The following is a 27,950-nucleotide window of genomic DNA, read 5'->3' as shown; positions in this document are numbered from 1 at the left end:
TTTTTTTAAACTAAACAATTACATTTAAAATGCTCAATTAATAAAGTGAATTATTAAGTAAAAGCCTTACATATTATTTATTCAAGTACTTTTAACTAGATTTAATATAATTAATGAAAAGATTTTTATATGGTAATGATATTTAAATCTGAATATTTTTGCACCAATTTGATTATTTTTAAATTCAAAATTACATGTTTGCTAAAGTAACAAGCACAGCTGTAGTTTTTTTAATTGCAAGAAAAATGACAATAGTGCACACTTTCACAGGATGTTAAACATTTTCAAGCATATGTACATATATGTACATATATACACATATTCTAGCACAATGTAAGAATCCAATATCAGACAAAAGTAGGAAAAAATTAAACACAATTTCTTTTTTTTATTGCATAACTTATACATACAATCAGGGAGATGAAGCGTGGTTGTATCTCTTTCAATGAACAATAACAACAGCAACAAAAATAAATAAATGTCCTGGATTTGCATACATCAAAAAATAGAATTGCTCCGAAAAGAAAAGTAAAAAGAAAAGCACAATGAGGTTAAATCAATCGTCATAATGCATCAAAACTTTTTTGTTATGTATAAGTCTTTGGGATGAAATCAGCAAGAAAAAGAGGAACGCCTAGGCGCAGCTGTAGTATTCTGTAATCTGTTTCTATGAATGACGTGTGCATGCATGGGCGGGGTTTAGCCTGCGCTGGCCACGCCCCTCCAGCCCTGAGGTTCCGAGCGCGAGACGGACCGAAGCCGAGCCCAGCAGAACTGCAGAGAGCGAGACAGCCCGAAACATGAGCACCAACATCCGATATAAGAGCAGGCTCATGAAATCCGGTAATGACACAGACACGGGGACTGTTTTTTACTCTGTTTTTACTGTGAGTGAGTGGATGAAATGATGACTATTTCTCTCTTCCTGCCTGTGCATCTTCATCCTCGCGCACCTGCTTCCCTCCTCCGACCCGCTGCTGCTGCTTCAGAGGACAGTGAGGTGAGAAACAGCAACTTTACCACATTGCGCAGTTTTACAGCAGTTTTTAGAGTTCCTACCAATTCAATTTACAAACCGCCATCGTTTCGACAAAATCATACGACGCTCACTCTCACCCTGACAGTGTGTTTTATACATATTGCTGCTTTCTTATGTGTTCACGCGACCGTTTACGAGGTTTAACCCGGTTTCATCAGAGTGTCACCCACCCTCGACTGACGCACTTCATTCCTTCAGGATTATAATAACGCATATCTCGTGCATTCTTCTCCTGATCAGCATCCTGAAGGAAATTTAATGTCTGTTGGCTGTTGTCTGATATGAGGATGATAGTGCTACTCCTCTCTAGAGGTGTTGTCATGGTTACAGTAGCTGGAGGCTGATGGTGCTGAGCTCTAGATGTAAGAGTGAAAGAGTGTTTCCTCCTCCTCAACCAATATATCTGTTGGTGTTGTGATGTTCACACTTTGTTAAGCAGGATCACCCAGTGTCGACCATTTAAACAGTCGGGATGGGAACCTTTAGATTACGTTTCAATCTGATTTGCTATTTAATTTTGCTTGTGTCAGGTGGTATTATCATTCTGGAGAGCAAGCTATTGGGAACGTATATACAGTATGACATCAGTATGTCTGATCCATTTTCCCCAAAGAGAAAGACTGTATGTTAAATGCATACCCTGCTGTTTAAAAGTTTGGGGTCAGTAAGATTATATTTATTTTGAAGAAATTACTTTTATTCAGCAAGGATGCATTAAATTGACCAAAAAGTGACAATAAAGACACTCATAATGTTACAGAATGTTTCAATTTCTAATAAATGCTGTTCTTTTGAACTTTCTATTCATCAAAGAATCCTGAAAAAAAAATGCAACACAAGCAACATGACAAGAATTTTGTTTTCAGCATTGATAATAATCATAAATGTTTCTTGAGCATCAAATCATCATATTAGAATGATTTCTGAAGGATCATGTGACACTGAAGACTGGAGTAATGATGCTGAAAATTCAGCTTTGACCACCGGAATAAATTACAGTTTAAAATTGGAATAATATTTCACTACATTACAGTTTTTACTGTATTTCTGATCAAATAAATGCAGCCTTAGTTGGTGAGCAGAAGAGACTTCTTTCAAAAACATTAAAAAAAAAAATTGTGTCAAACCTTTTTTAAACTGTAGAACTGGTCAAATTAGTTTTGTTTTGTTTTCGTGACTTTAGGGAGTATATTAGCACATGGTTTTATGGTAAACCCTGAAGGAAAGTAAGTCGCTGGTTGCAATTTGCTGATTTGATCTCCATGAGAATTGTGCACTTGAATTTAGCATCTGTTAAAAGATACAGCCAATACTTTCTATTTTACTATATGTACCGAAGCTGTTAGTGATTTCACACGGCTTCCAGCACTTGAACCATGAACACACACATGTGCAGTTCCTAGAAAACTCATCATCCTACGCAAAAGCAGAACGTAACAGCAAACACCCCCACCCCCCACCCCCCCACACACACACACATTCTGTCAATGCTTCAAGATCTCTCTCTCTCTCTCTCTCTCTCTCTCTGCATTGAAGCTTAATAGCTTAATGGTGTGGAAGGCTGGCTGCCATTTCAGACATGTCTTATTTATCTCTGAAAAGGTCACTGCATTGAAATAAAGCAGTGTGTGTGTGTGTGTGTGTGTGTGTGTGTGTGTGTGTGTGTGTGTGTGTGTGTGTGTGTGTGTGTGTGTGTGTGTGTGTGTGTGTGTGTGTGTGTGTGTGTGTGTGTTCCTATAGAGCGAGATGTCTGCAGTGTGTGCTGTCAGTGAAGTGCGCAGCTGCATACGGCGTGACAGATGGCAGAATTGAAGTTTCTTTTGATCATGAAGTCACATGGCCTGTGTAGTTGTTCAAATGCCTCAAAAAGAAACGTCCATCTCAGTATCTACAGTGTGAGAGAGGACAGAGCGTTCAGCACATGCTCAAGAATACGCTTTGGTTCACCTCTATTTGGATTAAGTGCCGTTTCACTAATATCCTTCAAATTAACCCACAAATGAAACCCAGTTGTCATTTACTCACCCTAATGGCATTCGTTTCTTCTGTTTCCAAGAATTTACTTTGAATGCAGGTTCTAGAACTGGCAACAATTTTGCTTTTTGTCCATTTTGGAGCTGGACAGATGCGTATCGCTGTTCATATTCACGGCATGCAGAACAGAAGCTCAGACACTCAGAAATGTATTGTGTTCCACATAAGAAAGTAAGTCATGACATGAGGATGAGTGAAAAATGACAGAGATATGTTATATTTGATAAAACTGTTCCTGCACATGTGAGTTCATTTACACTACCGTTCAAAAGGTCAGTAAGATTTCATTTTTTTAAAAGAAATTAATTTTTTTTCCAGCAAGGATGCGTTAAATTGATCAAAAGTAACAGTAAAGACATTTATAATGTAACAAAAAAATATATTTAAAATAAATGCTGTTTTTTGTTTACTTTCTATTAATCAACGAAAAAAAAAAAAAAAAGAATCACCGTTTTCACAAACACATGAACTCTTCTCAACTGATAATAATCATAAATGTTTCTTGAGCGACAAATCATCATATTAGAGTGATTTCTGAAGGATCATGTGACACTGAAGACTGGAGTAATGATGCTGAAAATTCAGCTTTGATCACATTTTACAATACATTCAACAGTTATTCTAAATTGTAATAATATCTCACAATATTTCAGTTTTACTGTATTTTAGATCAAATAAATTCAGCATTGGTGAGCAGAAGAGACTTTCAAAAACATTAAAAAAATCTTTGCCGATCTAAAACTTTTGAAAAATGTATGTAATAAGTGTACTGTAAGTTACCCTGGATAATGTGCATGTGCGTTGAACCATTTAAACACACGCCTGTAATATTACAAACAATCTGGTGAGCCAGTAAACATGGCATGGTGTGAAAGCGAGACCGTTCCGGGTCTGTTTGTGCTTGACCCAGTGCAGCTGCCGTAGAGCCCCGAGGATGTTTAGTCTGCGCAGAGAGTCTCGTGTTCATTCACTTCTCTTCCCTCAGGCGTCTCTCCACCCTTCCCATCATTATTGCATCATCAGCATGTTCCAACCCACATGCAGTGTAACATGAGACAGCTCACATGACATCATTGGTCCCACCTCACTGTTAAATGTCAGTGAACAACAGCAAGCAGGGAATCACTGTCTGAGATGAGCCGGATATCTCTATTTCAATTAGATTTAGAAATGTTATTGTGCATAACTGCAGGGTTGGCTGGGTGTTGCTATACAGTTGCTAACTTGCTAAAGTATTCAGAATGCCGTTCTGTGCTTTATTATGTGGTTTCTAGGGTGTTTTGAGTGGTTGCCAGGGTGTCGCTATACAGTTGCTAAGGTATTTTGAATTGCTTTGTGTGCATTTCTATGCAATTGCAGTAAACTTCACTATTGCTGCAGTTGTGGTTGTTTTTAGTGTGTTGCTATGCAATTGTTAGGGTGTTCTGGGTGGTTGCCAGGTTGTCGCTATGCAGTTGCTTGCTAAGGTATTTTGAATTGCTTTGTGTGCATTTCTATGCAATTGCAGTAAACTTTACTATTGCTGCAGTTGTGGTTGTTTTTAGTGTGTTGCTATGCAATTGTTAGGGTGTTCTGGGTGGTTGCCAGGGTGTCGCTATGCAGTTCCTAAAGTGTTCTGAATGCCTTTCTGTGTGTTACTACAGTGTGTAATTGCTGAAGTGTTCTGGGTGGTTGCCAGGGTATTGCTATACAGTTGCTAAAGTATTTTGAATGCATTTCTGTGCATTGATGAGTTTGTGTAAGAAAAATATGAATATTTAAAACTTTAAAATAACTAGCTTCCGGCCAAACGAACATACGGATTCCACTTAAGTGTAAAGCGCAACTTATGCAAGTAATGCGACCAAAAAATTGTGGTTCTCAATTTATCAATCGTGCAGCTCTAGTTCACACAGAATGCGGTTTTGCTGTAAAAAAACATATCTAGAGATGCGTTTTTTAAAAGTTTAACTTATATTTTAACTTAAGCGCAGTGTTTTTAGAATGATGTGTCATGAGCGAAACGCTGCAAAAGACGTGAGAGCAACGGTTAAAGATGTCCGTCTAGTGCGTTTACATTGAAAAACAATGGAAAAGTAGCGCAGTGGAAAGAAACACATTCTCTGTGAACTCTTAATTACTATTACTCTTAATAGTAAGTAAGCAACAATGTGAACCCTCTGGTGCTTTTCTGTAATTTTTTTATATTTTATTTTTTAGAAATTTTGACTTCATCAGAATGGTACGAAACTTGGTAAAGGTTTTGGCACTTGATATTTGAACACACACACACAAAAATGGAAAAGGTTGAACGGTCCTGAAACAAATAGTCACACTTGTATTGTTCGCAGTCAAAAATGAACGTATTGGAAACGAATGGGGGACAAATTTCATCACGTTTAGCACTGCGCCCAAACAAAATCTTACTGAAAACTCATTTTTTGAGATATCACCTTCAAATTTGGAACACAACTTGTTTAGATTTATAGCTTTGATTTTCTCACAGATTTTGAGTAAAACATGCTTTGGAAAATATATATTTCATATAAAATTTAAAATAGTATGTTTATGACATTCAAGATTCACAACAGTGTAAAGGAGCTGTATGTAAGAAATGTATTTCAATTAATCATAAAATGACCCTGATATGTCACTAGACATTAAGAAATCATGTTCATTTCAAATACTTATATCACTGACAACAGTAGTCAGGGGGAGGGGGAGGGGATACACCGCTCTACAGTAATTTGAAAGTGATTGCAGTACCAGTTTTGGCCACAATCTTACATACGGCTCCTTTAAGTTGGAAATTTCATCTTCAGTTCTATGCTCGAAAAGTGATTAACAGGTAATAAATGACTCATAACTATTCCATAAATATAAGTTAGTGCCATAAAATCTCCTAAAAATACAAAATATTGAAATAAAAAATATTATAGAAACAAAAATGAATTAGCTTGAAATAAAAAAAAATATTATTTGATATTTTTGAGCACCAGAGGGTTAAATGAAAGCTGTTTCCTCCATTTTAATACACTTGATCATATCAGAGTTCCTCAAACAAAACTGGTTTAAAACAATAGAGATATTGGATTGTGTCAGGTGGCACTCAGAGATGGCAGCTGGACAGTGAGAGGGTGTTGTTCTCTGTAGGGTGGGGGAACCGGAGCTATTGTGTCACTCAAAGACATCTGTTCTGCTCTATTCAAAAGACCCCCTTTGGACCCCCCACCCCCCACCAGCACACTGATCATCTATATGCATGACCAGCACCCCCACCAACCCTATAATAGGGCAAATCATGCTTAATATCAAGATGTTTATTAGTGGTGTTTGCTCAGACATCACTTATTACTATTGCTCATATTAGAGTTAGTGATCTAAATGACCCCCAAACCTTTAGTATTAACCCCAGCAGATCTGCATTTCACTCAGAAAAATATACAAAGCGAATTTGAAGATTCAGTCACACATATTCACAGAATCTTCCTGAAAAGCAAACTGGTCCAACAGGCTTTGAGGCTTTGGATGTCATCATCGATATGAGCACATACTTGTAATATGACACATTAACTGGAATTTTTTGATGCGTTCAGTAATTAAGCTTTGAATTAATTTAAGCTTTCATTCAATAATACATTTAATCCAAGCATTATTTGATAAAAAAAACAGTAAAAACAGTAATATTGTAAAATATTATTACAATTTACAGTTTTCAATATTTTTTTTTTTATTATCAAAAAGTGATCAAAACTGAATTTTGAGCATCATTACTCCAGTCTTCAGTGTCACATGATCCTTCAGAAATCATTCTAATAATAATGATTTGCTGCTCAAAGAAACATTTCAATGTTAAAAACAGTTGCTTCATATTTTTTGTGAAAACCATGATGCATTTTTTTTTCAGGTTTCTTTGATGAATAGAAAACTCAAAAGAACAGCATTTATTTGAAACTTTCGTAACAGTATAAATGTATTTACTGTAACTTTCGATCAATTTAATGCATCCTTGTTGTATAAAAGTATTCATTTCATTCATTAAACATTTTTTTTTTTTTACAGTCATCAAACTTTTGAACAGTATTTATATTTTTATACGGGCAAAAATATGCATCCTCATAGCATTTGAAAGTAATACTACAGTAAAGGTCACTCTGCTGTGCTGTAGTCTGTAGAAAAGATGTGTGTGTACCAGTCTGGCAAGGTCTGGTGGGAAGGGTGTGGCTGCCATCTTACTAAATGTGTCTTGCTCCCACACATACACACACACACACACACACACACACACACACACACACACACACATAGAAATCCCTACACCTCAGAGCCGTCTATGGAAAAAAAGTGGGGGAGGAATGAACGACCAAATGAATGAGTGTTTTTATTCCTGCCCCCCTTTCCTGTCTAAAATTGCTTCCATGCTTTTTTTCCCCTTTACGTCTTTTCGTTTCTCTTGCTCACTCACTCTCTCTCACTCACTACCTTCTTTTGTCAGTCTTTCATTCAGTCATGTGGGGATTCCTCTATCTGCCTGTCTGAACACGGCATGCTGGGATGTGCCATGGGCAGGAGACAGACAGAAATCAAGGAAAAGGAAAGCGGAGATTGTTTATAGAGGAAGAGAGTGGTAAACTGAGAGTCAGAGAGAGAGAGAGAGAGAGAGAGAGAGAGGTCACGCTGGTTTAAAGACGGACGGCACACATTTCTGAGGCGTCTGGTTCAGGATGGACAACATGATGCTGCAGGAGAAACTGGTGGAGAAACTTCTGTGTCCCCGAACCAGAACCACCCGACAGAAGGTTCGGTGCTTATATGTCTTGTAAATTTGATATATATATATACTTACTAGTAAACTAAATGGAGGCATATTCATTTGCAGCTTTATATATATATGAGACTATATGAGAAAAGGCACGAATGATATGCTTCCATTTAGTTTGTTAATAAGTGTTAGTGTAAATAGTATGACATCACACACTGAAAAAATGATTTCCTTACTCAGTGTTTTGTCTTGTTTTACAGTATAAGTATTTAAACATTCTTAAATGAAGACACATTTTCTTTAGAAGCAAAATTACTAGATATTAAGTCTTGTTTACTGAAAAATTATTCAAAATTAAGTGAGCTTATGGAACTGGAAAAATATCTGCCGGTGGGATCAGAAAAATAATCTTGTTTTCATTTTTTGAATTAAGTTTATTTTTCTGACCCAGATTGGCAGACCCTGAATTTAGCGTAAATTCACTTATTTGCATTTTTCAGAAAACAAGACTTAACATCTTTTTTGTGTATCTTGATTTAAGAATGTTAAGATATTTGTGCTGGAAAACAAGACAAAAATAGATTTTAATTTCAAGAAAATCTTCTTCTTTTTTTTTTGCAGTGCAAATTTTGGTGCTTTGAATGTTTATTCTTAAAGTTAAAGATTTGAACAAACCTAGTATTAAGCCTGATTATTATAAACCCTAACTATTAATCTTTCGTGTGTAACTAGCAACCACAATTAGAATACCTTAGCAACACCCTAGCAACCACCCTGAAAACCCAAACAGCCTCATAACAACATGCTACAAATCCTTCAGAACACTTTAGCAACAGCATAGTTTTGCTTCAGGAAATGTAAAAAATCTCATTGTTTTTATATGTAATTTAATTCCACACACATCTTCTCTCTCACACACACACACTGTGCACGTGGGGTGAGATACGGCAGGGTTTCTCTTTTCTAGTACGATGGACTGCGGAAACACACATGACGGGCTGTGAGATGCTCTGGCAGTCGGATGAGTTGTGTTTGGCCCAAGTTCGAGTGTGTTAAAAAGGCCTTTTCAGCTTATGTAAATATGGCTTCTGTGTGTGTATATGGCCAGTCGGTTTGGCCTGGACACTGAGCTGGTTCTGCTGTCGGGTTTGATCATGATTTTGCTTTCATTCAGCGCATAACCGTCAGTAATATTAGTGTTCTCAGTGTCTGTTTGAGCCGTTATGAATGCTGAGCAGTTTCCGGCACAGTTGGTAGATCTGCAGGAGTCTCGACACTACTGGCATTTTCATGCTCTGCTATTTTTGTGTCAGTCTTGACGATTCACAGAAGCTCTGTCTTAAAGGGACAGTTCACCCAAAATAATCATTCAAAACCTGTATAACTTTCTTTCTTCCATATAAGTAATACAGAATGTTCATTTTGGACTTTTTCTCTCAGGACAAGCAGTATGTCGGCTTTGCAACGCTTCCTAATCAGGTCCACAGGAAGTCGGTGAAGAAGGGCTTCGACTTCACCCTGATGGTGGCAGGTATGTCTGAGATCATCACTATAGCATGTGACACTGACTTCATGCTCATCTTTGTCAATAACAAGAACATTGTGTGTGTGTTTTAGGGGAATCTGGATTGGGCAAGTCTACTCTAGTTAACAGCCTCTTCCTCACAGATCTCTATAAAGACAGGAAATTACTAAATGCAGAAGGTAAGAATTGTCTTAAAGGAACAGTACACCAAAAAAATAAATCTGTTTTGTTTATATTAAAGGTATAGCGGAGGATCTTTCCAAATTTTAGATAAGACCCGCCCTCTCCACTTTTTGAAAAGTTTGATTGATTCACCAGAATGATTGACAATTAGGAGGACCAATAGTATAGGTTACCCACCAGGAAGTAAAACATCCTCCGCTATACCTTTAAGCATACAATATACTCTACTGTTCAAAAGTTTCAGGGGTTTTTTTTTTCAAATAAATTAATACTTTTATTCATCAAGAATGCATTCAACTGATCAAAAGTGACAGTAAAGACATTGATATTTCAAATAAATGCTGTTCTTTTGGACTAAAAAATATTAAACTGTTTTCAGCATAGATAATGAGGATAAATATTCTTGAGCAGCAAATCATCATATTAGAAGGATTTCTGAAGGATTATGTGACTGAATACTGGAGTAATGATGCTGAAAAATTCAGCTTTGATCACAGGAATAAATTACATTTTAACATATATTCAAATAGAAAATGGTTCTTTTATATTGTAATAATATTTCACTATATTTACTGTTTTTTACTCTATTTTTGAGGTGTTTGGTGTTTTATGCCCCCAACGGCGCCTTCCAGGCAGCGAGGGGATGGGTAGGTTTAAGGTTGAGGGTAGGGTTAGCTGCCTCTAAGGAGCCATTGGGGGCTTAAAACACCATCGAGCTATTTTTGATCACTAAATGCAGCCTTGGTGAGCAGAAGAGTTTTCTCTCAAAAACATAAAAAAATCTTACCGACCCATAACTTTTGAACATTAGTTTAGTAGTCCATACATAAGTGTTCATCTCATATATGGTTTTGTCAGTTTGAATGCTATAACGTGTTTTTCCTGTGACAGAGCGTATTAATCAGACGGTTGAGATCACCAAACACACAGTGGACATTGAGGAGAAAGGAGTCAAACTCAAACTCACTATTGTGGACACGCCGGGATTTGGAGACGCGGTCAATAATAATGAATGGTGAGAGTTCAGCTGTTCCCAGCATCACATGACAATTACAATTACAAAACAGATAGTTATGGTCTCGGATGCTGATTGCTCAATACAGCATTTTATGAAAGCAAAAAGTATTTCACACTTGTAGTCCTGGTCCGCTTAGCGTTCACATTGGCATTTTAACACCAAACCTAAAGATGCCGAACCTAAAGGCATAGGGATACGTTCCCAACCTGATTGGTCGGCTTTTATTACGTATGTTTTGCGACGGAACTTACTGAACATCCAAAACAATGCTGTGTGGCTGGGCTAAATGTGCTCGTATGTGCACATATTATGCTATTTTGACCAGCTGAGAACTCGTGAAAAGCTTATAAAATATGTAAAGGAGTCAAAACGGCGGCAGGAATCCCTCCATCAAACACACAAATGAAGATCTGCTGCGAAGAGACGCGGTCCTGTACCGAACTGTGATGGGCAACATTTTGACATATGCTTAAGCATTCTGTCCTCTTTAGGGTCACATCTTGTGACATCACGTCCTGTTTTTTCGTGTCTTTGGTCCTTGTTGCGCTCATATTTCAGTCGAACCGCACCAGAGTTCGTTGGAAGCGGACCGAGACCCATCTTTTCAACAGTCTCGATCTGCTTGTTTGGTGCACACCAGGGTTCGGATGGCAGCGTTCAAACTTATTCAAATGAACCGCACTAACAGAGCAATCGCACCAGGGTTCCTTTTAATCCAACCAAACATGCCAAGTGTGTGTGAACACACCCTTAGTCATGGCTGTGTTCACAATATAGCACAGGCTCGAGAGTCTAAGGTCAGGGTTTCACAAACTGGGGTTTGTCAGGGAACAGCAAGGGCTTTGTGAGTTAATGCAAAGATAAATCATTCAAAAAAATCTAATAAATACTGGAAACAAAAAGAGTAAAATAAAATGAATAAAATAAAGTTATTAAAATAATAATTTAATTAATTAATAAAAATGAAACATTCAAAATAAAACACATCCTAAAGAAAATTAAATATGTTATTTGTTTACCTGCATGTCATGATGTGATTATTAAAGTCACCATGAAATCAAAATTGACAATCCCTATTTTTTTTTTCAATGGAATATTGCAGTATGTATTATAAATGATTTACCTGTGCACATCTTTTTAATTTTTTTTATTCATGTACTTGTAATCTTTAATCAAAATAACTTGCTGATGAGGGCGTGGCAACCTGTCACTCACATGAGATCGACCAATAGCAAACCACAACCATCCAATCAATTCCCCTTGTACAAAATCAAGCCCCGCCCTACAATCATTCTGGTTCCAGAAGCTCGGATATATGTCACAATAGGGAAGAAAATACTATCAAGACTTCTGTTTCATGCCGACATTAACCGGCATCAGAGAACCGCAAACATGTGAATTTGCTGAAATATCAACTTAAAAACTCAAAGTAAAAAATTCAAGTAAATAATTTACGGCCAAAGGGGTTCGGTTATTGTGTTCAGTTCTGATCTTCTGAAGAGTGTGTGTTCATCTGTGTGTTTGCAGTTGGAAGCCCATCACAGACTACATCGACCAGCAGTTTGAGCAGTACTTCAGAGATGAGAGCGGACTGAACAGAAAGAACATACTAGACAACAGAGTGCACTGCTGCCTGTACTTCATCCCACCGTTCGGACACGGGTACGAAAACACCCTGTATATGAGTGTGGGGGCGGGTGGAGCGGGGGCTGTCTTATGTGGGTCAAGTTCACATGCATCCTTCTCTACATTTGCATAATAATACATGTGTGTATATGGGGAGGATGGTCCATTGTGGCCGTTTGTAACGTATATTAATGGCATTCTTTAGAATTTATTTGTCTATGAGTGCAATATGTACAATTAGCACATATTCCTTAATACTCCAAATCAATACAAAACAAGATATCAGTAAATTGATAAGAACCCTGTTTGAATTCAGTTGTCTGCGAGTATTCATTTACTTAATTATACTAAAAAGAATAAAGCTTATTTTAAGATTATATAATGAGGTCCTTGTTATCAATATTAGTTAATATCGTTAATAGTTAACAAACCTGTCACTGACTCTCAGATGTGAATTCATGAGTTCATATTTAATTTAATTCTTGAGTGAGATAAAAGTAAACATTTTTGACTTGTCTATGTTGGAGGTCTCAACTTTAATAAGACTTATTAATAAAAATGATACGGTATAATTCAACATAGCTGGACAGTAACAAAGTATTCTAAGTCTGTTTTCAATTCCGGTCAAAATAAACGTGAAAAGTTACTAATGCCGAATTTAAATATTGATTATTGTAAATGAAAATCATATTTAGTCACTGTTGTGACTGTCAGAAGTTTCTGATCTACAAGTGTATAATAATGACTAGGATGTATAAGTTTTGCAAAGAAGATAACAATTTTGCTTATTTGCAGATCAATGCATATTTGCGGACTAATGACTAGTACTGACATCGATCAGTGCTTTTAATACTCAAGTAATATTGAAAATGAGTATGAATACTTGTACTGGAGGTATCTGTACGTTTACTCAAATACTTCATTTGTGTACTTATTCCACCGCTGGTATTTAATACATAATAGAAGTCAATAGAAATAGAGATGGATTTGGGGTGGTGGTGAAATATGATGCATATAGATATCATATGCATCAGATACTTAGACTCATTGTCGCTTTTACTGTTTAGTTTGCGGCCGGTGGACGTGGAGTTCATGAAGGCTCTACATGAGAAAGTGAACATCATTCCTCTGATCTCTAAAGCCGACTGTCTCACGCCGAATGAGGTGAAAAAACTCAAGGACAGGGTGAGTGGACACGATCTGATCTGATGTCCTCTGAAACTCAGTTAACTGTAAATCTGATTATTTTTGTGGTGCTGCTCCTGATGGAATCAATTATTTTATACTAGACCAAACGCATCCGATTCAAGCTAGTCGTTAACCGCATATTTGACTCGAGGTGTGAATGACAATGTTTGTTTTCCTGCAGGTGCGAGACGAGATCGAGCGCTTCGGGATTAAAGTGTATCAGTTTCCTGAGTGTGACTCTGATGAAGAGGAGGAGTTCAAACAGATGGACAAAGAGCTGAAGGTCCGGCAAACACATCTCAGTCTCATCTCCTAAATATATTTTTTTCCGAAATGATTTTGAATGAATTTGAATCCATTTGGATTGATTTTACCCATATGATGGACTTTTTATTTTTTTACTTTAATGCAAAAAGCATGTTAAAGCAAGGTGTATTGATTCGAAAAGAATACCAGGTCTTATGTAATGAACATTGAATGATTCATGTGTTATGTGTTGTGTGTGTGTGTGTGTGTGTGTGTGTGTGTGTGTGTGTGTGTGTGTGTGTGTGTGTGTGTGTGTGTGTGTGTGTGTGTGTGTGTGTGTGTGTGTGTGTGTGTGTGTGTGTGTGTGTGTGCTGTAGGAGTGCACTCCGTTTGCTGTCATTGGCAGTAATGCAGTGGTGGAGGCCAGAGGTCAGAGGGTCAGAGGTCGTCTTTACCCTTGGGGTATCGTGGAAGGTTGGTATATTTATACAGTAAATACACAAACGCAGATATGAATACTTTGGAAATGGATTGCAAGCATGCCAGTCCTGTTTTACATACAGTACTTTAATGCTACTTAAAGGTGCATTGTGTAATATTTAGGAGGATCTGTTGACAGAAATGCAATATCATATACATAACTATGTTTTCAGTGGTGGATAAAGACCTTACTTAATTAACCGTTATGTTTTTATTACTAATGATTAGTACTGGCTAGAATAAATAATAAACATGATTCATCGATCAGTGCTTTTAATACTTATTTCTACATACATACATTTACATACATACATACATACATTTCTATCTACATACATCGATCATTTCTATCTACATACACCACGGTTCCCCTTACATTGAAATGCGCCTTGTGGCGAAACAATGTAATCGATAAATGCGTCATGTTAAAGGATTAGTTCACCTCAAAATGAAAATTTCCTGATAATTTACTCACCCAATGCCATCCAAGATGTTCATGTCTTTCTTTCTTCAGTGGAAAATAAATGTAGTATTTTGAGGAAAACATTTCAGGATTTTTCTACACACAATGGACTTCAATGGCAACCAGAATGTTGAAGTTCAAATCAATGCCGTTTCAAAGGGCTCTGAAGTGCTCCAAAGGGCTCTGCACGATCCCAGTCGAGAAATAAGGGTCTCATCTAGCGAAACGATCGGTCATTTAAAAAAAAAAATACAAATGTATATACTTTTTATCCACAATTGTTCATCTTGTGCTGGTCTGCGACACGCCACGTATTACGTCGTCACATTGGAAAGGTCACGAAAAAAAAGAAGAAAGTAATAATAATAAATTAAAACAAAGATGTCGGACGATTTTGAAGTTGGAGGAGAAAATGAGATTGAATTTTTCGCCCTTCCCTACCTTTTTGAACCGGAGTTCACAGACAAATAACTTCGTGACTCGTGACCTTTCCAACGTGATGATGCAATGCGTGGCGCGTCGCAGACCAGCACAAGACGAACAATTGTGGTTAAAAAGTATACCATTTTTTTTAAATTTTTTTTTTAAATGACAGATCGTTTCGCTAGATAAGACCCCATTCCTCAGCTGGGATCGTGCAGAGCCCTTTGGAGCACTTCAGAGCCCTTTGAAACGGCATTGATTTGAACTTCAACATTCTGGTTGCCATTGAAGTCCATTGTGTGTAGAAAAATCCTGAAATGTTTTCCTCAAAAAACTTAATTTCTTTTCCACTGAAGAAAGAAAGACATGGACATCTTGGATGGCATTGGGGTGAGTAAATTATCAGGAAATTTTCATTTTGAGGTGAACTAATCCTTTAAGCACCAAGTTTTTATCAAAAGCTGAATTACTCTATCGCTATCGTAGACATCAGTGTTTATATTTGAACTTTAAACTTTTATCCCAGTACTTCTATGATAATTTGAACTATTGTATCACAGAAATAATGATACTATGAGGAAAAGTCTGCTGTTTCATGACAACTCTCTCCGGGTCAGCGGCAGCGCCAACACAGATTTGAATGTTGCGATATGATTTTGTCAAAGGTTTAATAGACAGACGAATTGAAAGATCGCGTGGGTGTTTGAATCGAGATCACAGTCTTTTAAAGATGAATCGAGCAGCTCTACTGTCTTATCTCTCTCTCAGCATATGAGTAGCGCTGCGTGTCGTGCGCGAGCCTCGCGAGGGCTTTTCAGTGCATTCAGTCTCACGATGTGTGAAACGGGTTACGTCCGTTTCACACATACTCCGTTTGCAGTGCGTGTTGCGGTACAGGAGCAGCACGCGCTGTAGTGCTTTCACATATGCTGCGTTTGCAGTGAATAACTGATCCACGGCTGTACCACAAACACATACAAATCCAGAAGTTATGCAGCAACTTTTATATTAAAAAAAAGTTTTGTCAGCATTGCGATTCTCTTGGTACACATATACACTCTTTAATGGACGTATGCACGTTTTAAACAACGTAGGCCTATTATTCCATGCATTACTTCTACTTATATTAAGTTGCTCAAGCAAGTGGTCAAATATTTAACCATGTAGGCTACTTATATTAAAAGCGCAAACATTTTGATTTGACAAAAACAGCCGACTCTCATGCCTTTTCTTGTTTAATACAATAAATCTTGCATGTCACAAAGAAGTTGTTTTTCCACCTCCACGAATGAGACAAGTGTTGTTCATTATGTCGCCTTGTTGAGTTAAATTGTAGTTTTCCTTGCTTTACCCCGTTCTTAAAGTAAGAAGATGACTGTGGAAAAAAGTAGTATTTAATTAAATACATTTATGGTGAGATTACTACATTTTATTTAATTAAACGCATTTATGGTGAAATTACTACATTTTCAGGTCAATCTGTGTTCATCACTTTAATTCAGCGTTTGCAGCAAAGCAAAAATAGACTCGGTGCAGAAACGATCGCTGCACTGCTGTATACGCACCGCACCTGGAACGGATTGACGGACCGCATCCGTGTGCAGTGTGAAAGCTCTAACCTGTTAACATGGGTACGGAAAAAAATACACACCGCAAACGGAGTATGTGTGAAACGGGTGTGAAACGGGCGTTATATTATGTCACTCAACACTCATAGATAATGACACATGTCATCCTCTGTTGAAACGAAAGTGGCTAACTTCTGTCAACCTCATCTATAAGCAAGGACCAAAATAAAGCGATTTAATTTGAATTAATATTGATTCTGTAATAAAAAAAATCGTTTTTAAAATCGTAAAAAAACAAAAAAACCTTGGTGAATCGATTTTTTCTCCCAGCCCTATTGTAAAGTGTTACAGTTTGACTACTGTATATAGCACCCCTTGTGGCAATTGTGGGAATGCAATAGTGTTCTGACACATTTTGGAAAACAGTGATGAAATGTGTTTGTTTTTACAGTGTTTAAGCTCACGTACACATGCAGTTTTTCAGGCTTTTTAGTGCGTGTCTGTGCATGATTCAATACTGCAGGTGTCTCAAAAACGTGTTGTTGACTCTGTGACCGATTCAGTTCATCTGTTGTAAATCGCTTCGGATGAAAGCATCTGCTAAATGCATACATGTTTATGTAAACGCCATATAATACAGGCTTTCAGGCTAAAAGGTTTTTGCACAAAACCCCTTGTGCTGTTCAAGAGGAATGGTGTGCAATGGTGGTCTTGATACTGGTATTTCTATACACACCGCCATATCTGTGAATGTAAGGCAATGTAAATGAGAATCAACATGTGTAAAACTATGTTTCAGAGTGTTTGTGTCTGTGTTCTTGAACTCAACTGCATTTCTTTGTGTGTTTTGTTCAGTGGAGAATCAGTCTCACTGTGACTTTGTGAAACTGAGGAACATGCTGATTCGCTCTCACATGCACGACCTGAAAGACGTTACGTGCGACGTGCACTACGAAAACTACAGAGCCCAATGCATCCAGGAGATGACCAGGTGTGTGGGACATTCACAGACTGATTCATGTGAATATAATATAATAATATAATCACTGGCTCTGAGGCTCTGATGCTTTTACTTTCCAGCATAGATGGAGTTAATATGAGACATGTTTGTGTGTGTTTCAGTAAACTTGCACAGGATAACCGTACGGACAGTCCGCTACCCATCCTGCCTTTGCCAACACCAGATGGAGAGACGGAGAGACTCATCAAGATGAAGGATGAAGAGGTATAAAATTATCATCACTGATATTAAAGGGGTCCTATTATGCTTTTTTATATTTTCTACTTTCTTTAGTGTGTAATGTTGCTGTTTGAGGTCTGTAAAGTTCCAAAGTCCCTCCAGCAGGAGTTAGTCTCTATATCAGTGTCACTGTTTCTGAACTCCCTGAAACGCCTCATTGTAGTCTTGAGTTTTGTTCCGTCACAATATTCCTCATTTATAATAATTCATACGCAGAATAATGGGGCGGGGCCTGGTTGAGTAAGTTAGTAGTGTTGAAACTCGTGGTTATGGTAAGAGATGGGACATTTCCCAAACACGCTCGAAACGCTTGACCAGTCACTAGGGGTGTAAATCGGACAGTTCATCACGATATGATATCGATTCTCTCAGCCAGCGATACGATATTTGCCGATAATTCTTCGATACGATTCCGATTCGATTCGATTCAGGGCTATATCGATCGATTAATCGATATTTAGATATTATGTTCACACAACCAGTTACGTTTTTATTCACTCACAAATGCAACCAAAATATATAACATGAACATTTAATTAAAGGGATAGTTCACTTTGAAATTAATTTTTGGTATGTTTTAGCTTACCTCAAGGGCATCAAGATGTAGGTGTCTTTTTTTCCACAGTAGTTTCAATTTTGATATTTTTAGGTCAAACCGTTCTTGTCTGTCAGTCATATAATGCAGGTCTATGGTCACTGTCTCAAAGAGCATGCACAGAGTCCAAATTAAAACAATTCCCCATCGTCCAAATTAAACAATTCCCCATCGTAAGTACACATTGATGGCCTAAGACACGAAACGAGCGGTTTGTGTGAGAAAACAAACAGTATTTATATCGTTTTTACCTCTTATACACAGCCACGTCCAAGTGATCTGATCTGACGTGTACGCAGACTGGTGCATAGATATATACACTAGATGTCGCCTTAAAGACATTCGTTCCAATGAACTGCCGTAGACAAGGCGACATCTAGTGTGTATATATCTATGCACCAGTCTGCGTACACGTCAGATCAGATCACTTGGACGTGGCTGTGTATAAGAGGTAAAAACGATATAAATACTGTTTGTTTTCTCACACAAACCGCTCGTTTCGTGTCTTAGGCCATCAATGTGTACTTACGATGGGGAATTGTTTAATTTGGACGATGGGGAATTGTTTTAATTTGGACTCTGTGCTTGTGTTTTGAGATAATGACCATAGACCTGCATTATATGACTGACAGACAAGAACGGTTTGACCTAAAAATATAAAAATTGAAACTACTGCGGAAAAAAAGACACCTACATCTTGGATGCCCTTGAGGTCAGCTAAAACATACCAAAAATTAATTTCAAAGTGAACTATCCCTTTAATTAAAATTGCATACCCTCTCCCAGTTGGGACATTTACAACAGAAGAGGTCATTTGCAAGTACTCCGTTCTTGTTCATTTTCATAAATCATGTTTTTTATTATTATTGTGCATTCCAAGTAATATCAATCAAACTGCAGCTGGGTTGTTTTGATTAATAATAATAATAATAATAACTTAAAAAATACAGGTAAATTACAAAATTAAAGTTAATTGAAAGTATGCTAATATGTTAAAAGTTTTTTAGCAGAGCAGATACATTCACATTTCATCTTTCTGAGTCGAACAAAACCAAGTAATTGCTATGATAAATAATACAACACTCGGTTAATCTTTGTAACGTTAATCTCCTCAGCTGACATAGACGCCTGACAAACTTTGTTGTTGTGATTAACGTAACGTTACAGAGAGCTTTTCCCTCACCACTTAACGAGCTGCTTTAGTAAGGTTCCGTGAAGATGTTTCAGCTTTTATATTCCTTTTACGCCCCGAAGAAGATATCACGGGTTCATCAAGTTCATTGAAATGATCCATCCTCGATCACTTTTAGTCAGCTTTGACGAAACTCCTCTTAGCCAGCGCGTCTTTTCAAAGTGACATCTGACCTGAATACTGCGCGCTGAGTCGCTAAAACGGACTTATCGTGTTGTGTTCACCAACAAGGGTGCGACTGCTTGTCTGTTTCTGCTGTAAAACATGAACTCGCGATGCCTTGACAGCGGACAATACTGTCTGTTGTGAAAAAACTTGTTTAGGGTTCAGTCAGTCTTGTCAGGCGTCTATTTCAGATGAGGAGATTAACGTTATAAAGACACACCGGCAGACAGTATGGTTGGTGAGTAAACGAAAATGTGCGGTTTGGCGGAAGGATGTTACGTGAGAATGTGGAGAGTGTCAAAATAAAGGTGTATATCGATATTTTACATGTGGAATCGATGCATCGTATCGTTAGACGTTATATATCGATGCATCGATCCATATCGATGTATCATTACACCCCTACCAGTCACAACACACTGGTCCAGCCGACCAATCAGAGCACAGTGTGCTTTTCAGAAGGAGGGGCTTCATAGAGACAGGAACTAAACAGAGCGTTACTGACAGACTGGGAAGAGACAAGCTGCAACAATGGAGAATATGAGAAAAATTATAAACATTCAAGCATGAAAACCTGTTCTAGTAGAACCCAAAAACAACATCAAGACTATGTAAAAGGGCATAATAGGTCCTCTTTAAAGCATCACAGAGATATGTGCTATAGTTTGTGATATAAATCCATACAGTTGTTAGGATGTGCTGGATTAATTTATATTCATGGTCTCTTCAGATACATTTGCATTAGAATGTATTGTTATAGATATTCTAGATGATTTAATTGCCAATTATGATTGTGTTTATCAGGGCCAATATTATAAATCTTAATTTTTTTTGTGTGGATTTTTCATATTTATGTTCCAATGTAGACATTGTTTTCCTTATATTCTTTAAATGAGGAAAAACACAGGCAATTTATTGTAAAGTAGCCATGCTGCAATATTACATTTAAATAGTAAATCAGAGCAGTGCACAACTAGAGAAGTGCATCATTACTCCAGTCTTCAGTGTCACATGATCCTTCAGAAATCATTCTAATATGATGATTTGCTGCTCAAGAAACATTTATGATCATTATTATCAATGTTCAAAACAGTTCATATTTTTGTGGAAACCATGATACATTTTTTCAGGATTCTTTGATGAATAGAAAGTTTATTTGAAATAGAATCTTTTGTAACATTATAAATGTCTTTACTGACACTTTTGATCAATTGAATGCATCCTTGCTGAATTAAAGTATTAATTTCTTTTAAACAAACAAAAAACTTTTGAACGGTTGGTAGTGTATATGCTTTATGCGAAATCAATCTTTAAAACATTATAATGTACAGTAGAAAAGATGGACAACTGGCATAGACAGTATAGATTTATAATATTGGCCCTAATAAATACAATCATTATTGGCAATTAAATCATCTAGAATATCAATAACAATACATTCTTATGCAAATGTATCCAAAGATACCATGAATATAAATGAATCCAGCACATCCTAACAACTCTGTATGGATTAGAAAACAAGTATTGTGTTTGAAATGGAAAACCCCCTTATATTATATGCTTTCTAATCAGTTCAATAAGGATAATAAAAAAGCATGCTAATATTGCTATAGTGCATTTGAGTTTTTTCACCAGTGTAAACTACAGGAAAGTTGCAGTGACATTTTTCTGACTGTGTGTTTTGTTTGTGCAGCTGAAGAGAATGCAGGAGATGCTGGAAAAGATGCAACAACAGATGCATGAGAAAGACCAGTGATGCTGTCTGACACACACACACACACACACACACACTGCAGCCCTCACTGCACCCCTCAGATGTGAATGCATTTAAATGATACTGTACAAATATCATATCTAGAGGTCTGACCATCAGATACGCTCTGTTCATCTGCTCGGTGCTTCTGTCTGCCTGGATCAAATATGGTGCAGCTGTCATGTGATTCGTCATGTGTTCATGAGGAGCGTACATAAACCTGTTTACCATTAACTTAAATTAACTTCTAAAGGGATCTAATTTATATTGACTTTTTATTTGTATTTGCTTAGCAAGACGAATGCGTGTGTAAAGTTGTTTTCTGACAGTGCAGGGGTTTATTGACGTGTATGTGTGTGTTTGGAGAGAGAGAAAGAGAGAGTGTGTGAGGTCCTTTTGCTATGAATTTGTTTGGGTTCAATGGCAGTTTTGGTTTTTATAGTGAATGTGAACATACAGCTCCAATAATTGTTATCACTAAACATACTCAGAATGCTGTTTTTTGCTTGTTTTATAACAATAATAATTGGAATAAAATCGATTCCATTATTATCAGTGTTAATGGCCTTTAATAATTTAATAATTTATATTATTATGTCAATTGTTTATGTAAAGCTTGCTAATAAATGTGAATAATTTATCAGTTGTCATTGTATTTGTTTGCTAGTTTCATATTCATGTGATTGATCGGTATCTGCTCAGTCGTGATGTCAGAAGGTATCATTTATAAGACAATTTAAATATAGTTATTTTATTGTTTAAATACAGAATGTGAAATGTGGTGTTTTTCAGTATGTTTCAGATAATGGATGATTCCTGTGTATGACTGAGCGAAAAGGAAAAGCGTTTAGGAAGTCCTAGTATCAGAGAATGAAAGTGTGGTCCACTTCCTGTCACATGTTCCTCTGAGGGGGCGGCGTGTGTGCGTGTGTGTGTGTGTGATTAAGGTCATTTTATCAGTGTGACCCAGCTGTGTTTGATGCTGTAGTCTTCAGACTGATACTGACACGCTGGTAAGAACTTTACTTTTACTTCACTCGAAATTAATTTCATCTCACATTTGAACAAATTATATGCTTGAGTTCTTTAACTTAAATATAATTTACTCTTGATTTATTTAGCTGGTAATGACATATTCATCCAATATCACGACCCATTGGGACCCTCAGTGAACTAAAGGGGTTTTAAACACGTGTTGTTGAGATATTTAAATAAAATAAGAAGGAAATAATAAATGGTTAAAATGCTGTTTTATACCAATTGTTTATTGTGGATAAATGTATAACCGAGTTTTATTATTACTTTATTTTATAAAATAAGATATAAAATAAAATGAATCAGAAAGAACTTTCAAGTGTACTTGCACACACAGGAAATTTTTATTGGTAAATGAAGCATCCGGTGCACACGTCCAAATATTTTAACAAAACATAATCATAAAATTAAAGAATAAAATATAAAAAATGCATGAAGACACTGTTAGGCTGGGACAATGTGTACAGTTAATGTGAATAAAATATAACAAGAATGAAAAAATAAATAAAATACTGTGGTGTTACAATATTATACTGAATGATCATCATTTAATAAACAATTTTTTTTTAAAACATCATGCATGTCGATTGCCATGGTTTTGCAATATCCAATAACATTTAGTTGTTAATTATATTCAATTATAAATTACATTTTGTTGTAATTTTGTAATTCAATATCAACTTAAAATGTGCATTAGATTCATAGTATTGTATTTTGTCCTCTACAGTGACCATGAAACGTTTGTATCATCCTGGTACTTTATTTTTATTTTTTATCTTTGTCTTCCCTGCTCCCTTTGCTTCCTTGTTTTCCCTCCTGAAATTCCAGATAAGCTCAATCATCCTTGTCTATTCAGTTTTTGCACTCCATACATGGCACCAGCAAATATTTGGACACTTAAAAATATCAGAATGTCATTGCATTAGATAACAAAATATAATTTATTGTACACGTTGTGAACTAATGAATCGCTCCCAAGGCTTTTTTCTCCATTCTGTCACTGATGGAGTTTTGGTTCCTTGCCACTGTCGACTTCGGCTTTTGGCTTGCTTAATTGGGGACACTTAATATTCAACAATATTATTGATCTGCCTGCATTGACATCATTATATGAGAAATGAACTGATTATATATATAAATGAACTAAATTAATAGCTTTTTTACAACAAAAATGTACCATCACTGAACTTACTTGAGCTGGATTGTGACGCTATTTTCTTCTAGAAACAAACTCTGTTGCATCATTTTCCTGTTATCTCTGTAAAGCAGAATATATATATATATATATGTTATGTTTTGCAATACAGTACATAACATATATATTATATATATACACTCACCTAAAGGATTATTAGGAACACCTGTTCAATTTCTCATTAATGCAATTATCTAATCAACCAATCACATGGCAGTTGCTTCAATGCATTTAGGGGTGCGGTCCTGGTCAAGACAATCTCCTGAACTCCAAACTGAATGTCAGAATGGGAAAGAAAGGTGATTTAAGCTATTTTGAGCGTGGCATGGTTGTTGGTGCCAGACGGGCCAGTCTGAGTATTTCACAATCTGCTCAGTTACTGGGATTTTCGCGCACAACCATTTCTAGGGTTTACAAAGAATGGTGTGAAAAGGGAAAAACATCCAGTATGCGGCAGTCCTGTGGGCGAAAATGCCTTGTTGATGCTAGAGGTCAGAGGAGAATGGGCCGACTGATTCAAGCTGATAGAAGAGCAACTTTGACTGAAATAACCACTCGTTACAACCGAGGTATGCAGCAAAGCATTTGTGAAGCCACAACACACACAACCTTGAGGCGGATGGGCTACAACAGCAGAAGACCCCACCGGGTACCACTCATCTCCACTACAAATAGGAAAAAGAGGCTACAATTTGCACAAGCTCACCAAAATTGGACAGTTGAAGACTGGATAAATGTTGCCTGGTCTGATGAGTCTCGATTTCTGTTGAGACATTCAGATGGTAGACAGAATTTGGCGTAAACAGAATGAGAACATGGATCCATCATGCCTTGTTACCACTGTGCAGGCTGGTGGTGGTGGTGTAGTGGTGTGGGGGATGTTTTCTTGGCACACTTTAGGCCCCTTAGTGCCAATTGGGCATCGTTTAAATGCCACGGCCTACCTGAGCATTGTTTCTGACCATGTCCATCCCTTTATGACCACCATGTACCCATCCTCTGATGGCTACTTCCAGCTGGATAATGCACCATGTCACAAAGCTCGAATCATTTCAGATTGGTTTCTTGAACATGACAATGAGTTCACTGTACTAAAATGGCCCCCACAGTCACCAGATCTCAACCCAATAGAGCATCTTTGGGATGTGGTGGAACGGGAGCTTCGTGCCCTGGATGTGCATCCCACAAATCTCCATCAACTGCAAGATGCTATCCTATCAATATGGGCCAACATTTCTAAAGAATGCTTTCAGCACCTTGTTGAATCAATGCCACGTAGAATTAAGGCAGTTCTGAAGGCGAAAGAGGGTCAAACACAGTATTAGTATGGTGTTCCTAATAATCCTTTAGGTGAGTGTATATGTATTGCAATACAGATTGAAACAATCTGTATTGTTAAAAGCGCTATATAAATAAAGGTGACTTGACTTGACAATAAGACACGGAGCGTATATAAAGCTAGTGATTGATTAATTCATTGATTGATTGATTGATGATTGATGGATGGATGGATGTGTCTGTCTCTGCAGTGTGTGTGTGTGTGTGTGTGCTGGGATGAGGTGTGCAGTGCTCGTGTTGAAGGTCATCCTCTCGTTGCTGGGCGGTGAGATGGTGGTGGCTCAGGCTGCTTGTCCTCAGGTGTGTTCCTGTAACGCCGGTGTGATGGACTGCAGTAAACGCGGTCTCACCACGGCCACGCTGCCCTCCTCCTTCCCTCCACACACCACTGAACTCCTCCTGAACGACAACCACCTGACGGCTCTGCCCAGCGGCATGCTGGACTCGCTGCCCGCCCTGCGCCTGGCCGTCCTGCACGGGAACCCCTGGTCATGTGACTGTGGCATCCTTTATCTCCGAGGATGGCTGCTGAAACAGAGGAATGACGCGTCCATGCGGTGAGTGTATAGATGAGATATTAAAGAGCCCATATTATGCTTTTTTTGTTTTGTTTTTGGGCTCTACTAGAACAGGTTTTCATGCTTAGATGTTCATAAAACACATTATTTTTCACGTATCTTACATTGTTGCATGCAGCCAGTGTTACTTTTAAAAGTAATGCGTTACAAGGTTACACTTTATTTTAAGGTGACGTAGTTACAGTGTAATTATACATTTAAGTACTGAGTAATATTAATTAACTACATGTACTTACTAGGGTTATGGTTAAGAATAGGGTTTGGTTTAGAGTTAGTTGCATGTAATTATGCATAATTTATAGTTACTACTATAGTAACTACATGTAACAGTCACTGTAAAATAAAGTGTTACCCATATTCTTACTATAGAGTTATGGTTTGAGTTTGGTTATGGTTAGTTACCAGTAATTATGCATAATTACTGTTATTACTATAGTAATTACATGTAGTAATGTGTAACACGTCACCTTTAAATAAAGTGTTACTCATTACAATATTGCGTTACTCCCTAATAAAGTAGCTAATTATTTTCGTCTTCAGACTAAAAGCTGAAAAAGTTGAAATCCCGTCTGGCTTGCGTGCTTCCCATAATGCTTATGCATTTCAGACTGGTGGATAGCAAAACAACATTTTATTTAACTATATCGATTCTTGGTTGTCTTCGTCTTTAAATTTCAAATGCAATACATATATTTTTAAAGGCTGTTAAAATATATATATATAAAAAAACACAAAAAAAACACTGAGCCAGAAATCTCCACTTCAGTACACTGAAAAACAACAACAACCTAAACCAGTACCCAGATAGCAACAGAGTCTGGGCCAAATCTGGCTTACATTCGGCACTTCTGGCTTGATTCTGGCTTTGTTTTTTTCAGTCTGTGAAAAGGTGTCTCCTAGACACAGACAGCAATGAATTTAAAGTCTCCTGCTTCTCAGATGTTTCTCCTGAGAACACACACGAAAAGCTTGCTTTATTTACGTAAGGGACGTTAGCAATGAAACATAAGTTGATTGTGTATGTGTTCCAGGAACGTTACCTGCAGTTCTCCTGCTCACCTGCGGGGGCGCCTGGTCGTGTATCTGGTTGAACAGGAGCTTCTGGAATCGTGTCGTTACTGGCCGTGTAATTTGGCTCTGGCTTCACAGATCAGCCTCCTCATCTTCATCACAGTTCAGGTGCTCCTGCTGGCCTCTGTCATCCTCTTCCTCAGGCGGTTTGAGCGGCTCACGCGCACGGCTGCGGAGACCTTCACGCCGGAGGACCACGCGACCCTGAGTAACGAATACGTCATGCTGAAAGACAGGAGCATGTAGGACCAGACAGTCACAAACCGGACCAAGAGCAAACAACTGTGTTCATTTCATCCTAATCATTTTGCACACTTGATCACATAAAGTGTGACTGTTTTAAAGATAGACTAGCCTACCTTTCATCTTATTGCCTTTTTGTTGCATACTTTCTCCAGTCATGTGATAACAAAGGCTTAAAACAATTCTGAAAAAAAGATTGAAAAGATTTTCATTCTAACAATGTTAATCTTGATTATAGCCTACGGTATTATTACTTTGTCTTCTGGGCAGGTTTCATCTTCATAAAGCCAGAACCATTCCATGTAATCCTGATTTTAGAATATTCTCCTCTGATATAAAGTCGCTTTTTTCTTACTTTAAGAAAAAAAAAATGTCAAAACCTTTAAACTCAAAGGTTTCTAAAACAAATAATATCCTTGAGTCTGTTGTAAAGAACCTTTCATTTTTTATATTGACAAAATGTAATATTGTATTGTTTTGTGTAGCGTAATTCAATCTCCTTTGATGTCTGTATACCCCCTTGTTTTACTTTTTTTTTCTCTTCTCACTGTTAATGTCTATTTGATTTGCAATAAAAGATTAAATAAAATGCTTAAAGCAGTTTAGACAACTAAATGTAATATTTACTGTAAATTAAGCAACCCTAATTTAGGAAAATTAGGAATAAATCCCTCTCTTTTGTAATTGTCTTTGTAAAATTGCACTCTTTTGTAAACTGATCCACTGGTCAAATAAATTAAAAAATTTTGGTGCATATTCACAAGTTCGTGTGTTTGTTTGTGTGGTTTTCTTAATCATTTTATTTTATTGCTTCCAACGCCATACACATTTTTTTTTTTAAATTGGCGCAAAAACAAACAAGGCACAATATTTTTATTTTTAACCAGGAAGATACAATATCTCTTCTACCAGGGAATTATTCTTCTTTAAAAAACTTTTAAAAATATAATATAATATATAATATAATATTTGAAATATTTTTCTCAGTCAAAGTTCACTGACTGGAGGAAA

General features: G+C 37.1%; 2 protein-coding genes across 4 annotated transcripts; both read left to right on the top strand.

Annotated features, from left to right (window-relative positions):
- Positions 1-340: 340 nt before the first annotated feature.
- septin5a (septin 5a) lies at positions 341-22,119 on the top strand. 3 transcript variants are annotated; one of them, XM_082187880.1, is made up of 12 exons: positions 401-843; positions 990-1,000; positions 9,255-9,345; positions 9,432-9,518; positions 10,414-10,537; positions 12,068-12,202; positions 13,234-13,351; positions 13,536-13,637; positions 13,978-14,074; positions 17,390-17,525; positions 17,657-17,759; positions 21,420-22,119. In XM_082187880.1, exons 1-12 carry the CDS (start codon positions 801-803, stop codon positions 21,480-21,482), a joined length of 1,110 nt encoding a protein of 369 aa, XP_082044006.1. In that variant the 5' UTR covers positions 401-800; the 3' UTR covers positions 21,483-22,119. The 3 variants fall into 3 exon arrangements, with proteins under 3 accessions (XP_082044004.1, XP_082044006.1, XP_082044005.1); XM_082187878.1 differs by having other exon boundaries at positions 341-1,000; XM_082187879.1 differs by lacking the exons at positions 401-843; positions 990-1,000 and adding an exon at positions 7,345-7,851.
- Positions 22,120-22,402: 283 nt separating this feature from the next.
- gp1bb (glycoprotein Ib platelet subunit beta) lies at positions 22,403-27,695 on the top strand. Its single transcript, XM_082187911.1, has 3 exons — positions 22,403-22,492; positions 25,239-25,604; positions 26,657-27,695. Exons 2-3 carry the CDS (start codon positions 25,264-25,266, stop codon positions 26,940-26,942), a joined length of 627 nt encoding a protein of 208 aa, XP_082044037.1. The 5' UTR covers positions 22,403-22,492; positions 25,239-25,263; the 3' UTR covers positions 26,943-27,695.
- The last annotated feature ends 255 nt before the right edge of the window (positions 27,696-27,950 follow it).

The sequence above is a fragment of the Leuciscus leuciscus genome (genome assembly GCF_965113295.1).
Source record: "Leuciscus leuciscus genome assembly, chromosome: 13".
Taxonomy (NCBI): Eukaryota; Metazoa; Chordata; class Actinopteri; order Cypriniformes; family Leuciscidae; genus Leuciscus; species Leuciscus leuciscus.
Note: the sequence above shows the minus strand (reverse complement) of the source record. Positions and strands in the feature narration are given on the sequence as shown.

Bases quoted from the DNA above. Each gene is read 5' to 3' on its own strand.
- septin5a (XM_082187878.1), top strand. From the start codon at position 905: ATGATGACTATTTCTCTCTTCCTGCCTGTGCATCTTCATCCTCGCGCA. The intron at 12,203-13,233 runs GTACGAAAACAC...TTTACTGTTTAG, and splicing joins ATCCCACCGTTCGGACACGG to TTTGCGGCCGGTGGACGTGG. The intron at 13,638-13,977 runs GTCCGGCAAACA...TGTGTGCTGTAG, and splicing joins AGATGGACAAAGAGCTGAAG to GAGTGCACTCCGTTTGCTGT.
- gp1bb (XM_082187911.1), top strand. From the start codon at position 25,264: ATGAGGTGTGCAGTGCTCGTGTTGAAGGTCATCCTCTCGTTGCTGGGC. The intron at 25,605-26,656 runs GTGAGTGTATAG...TATGTGTTCCAG, and splicing joins AGGAATGACGCGTCCATGCG to GAACGTTACCTGCAGTTCTC.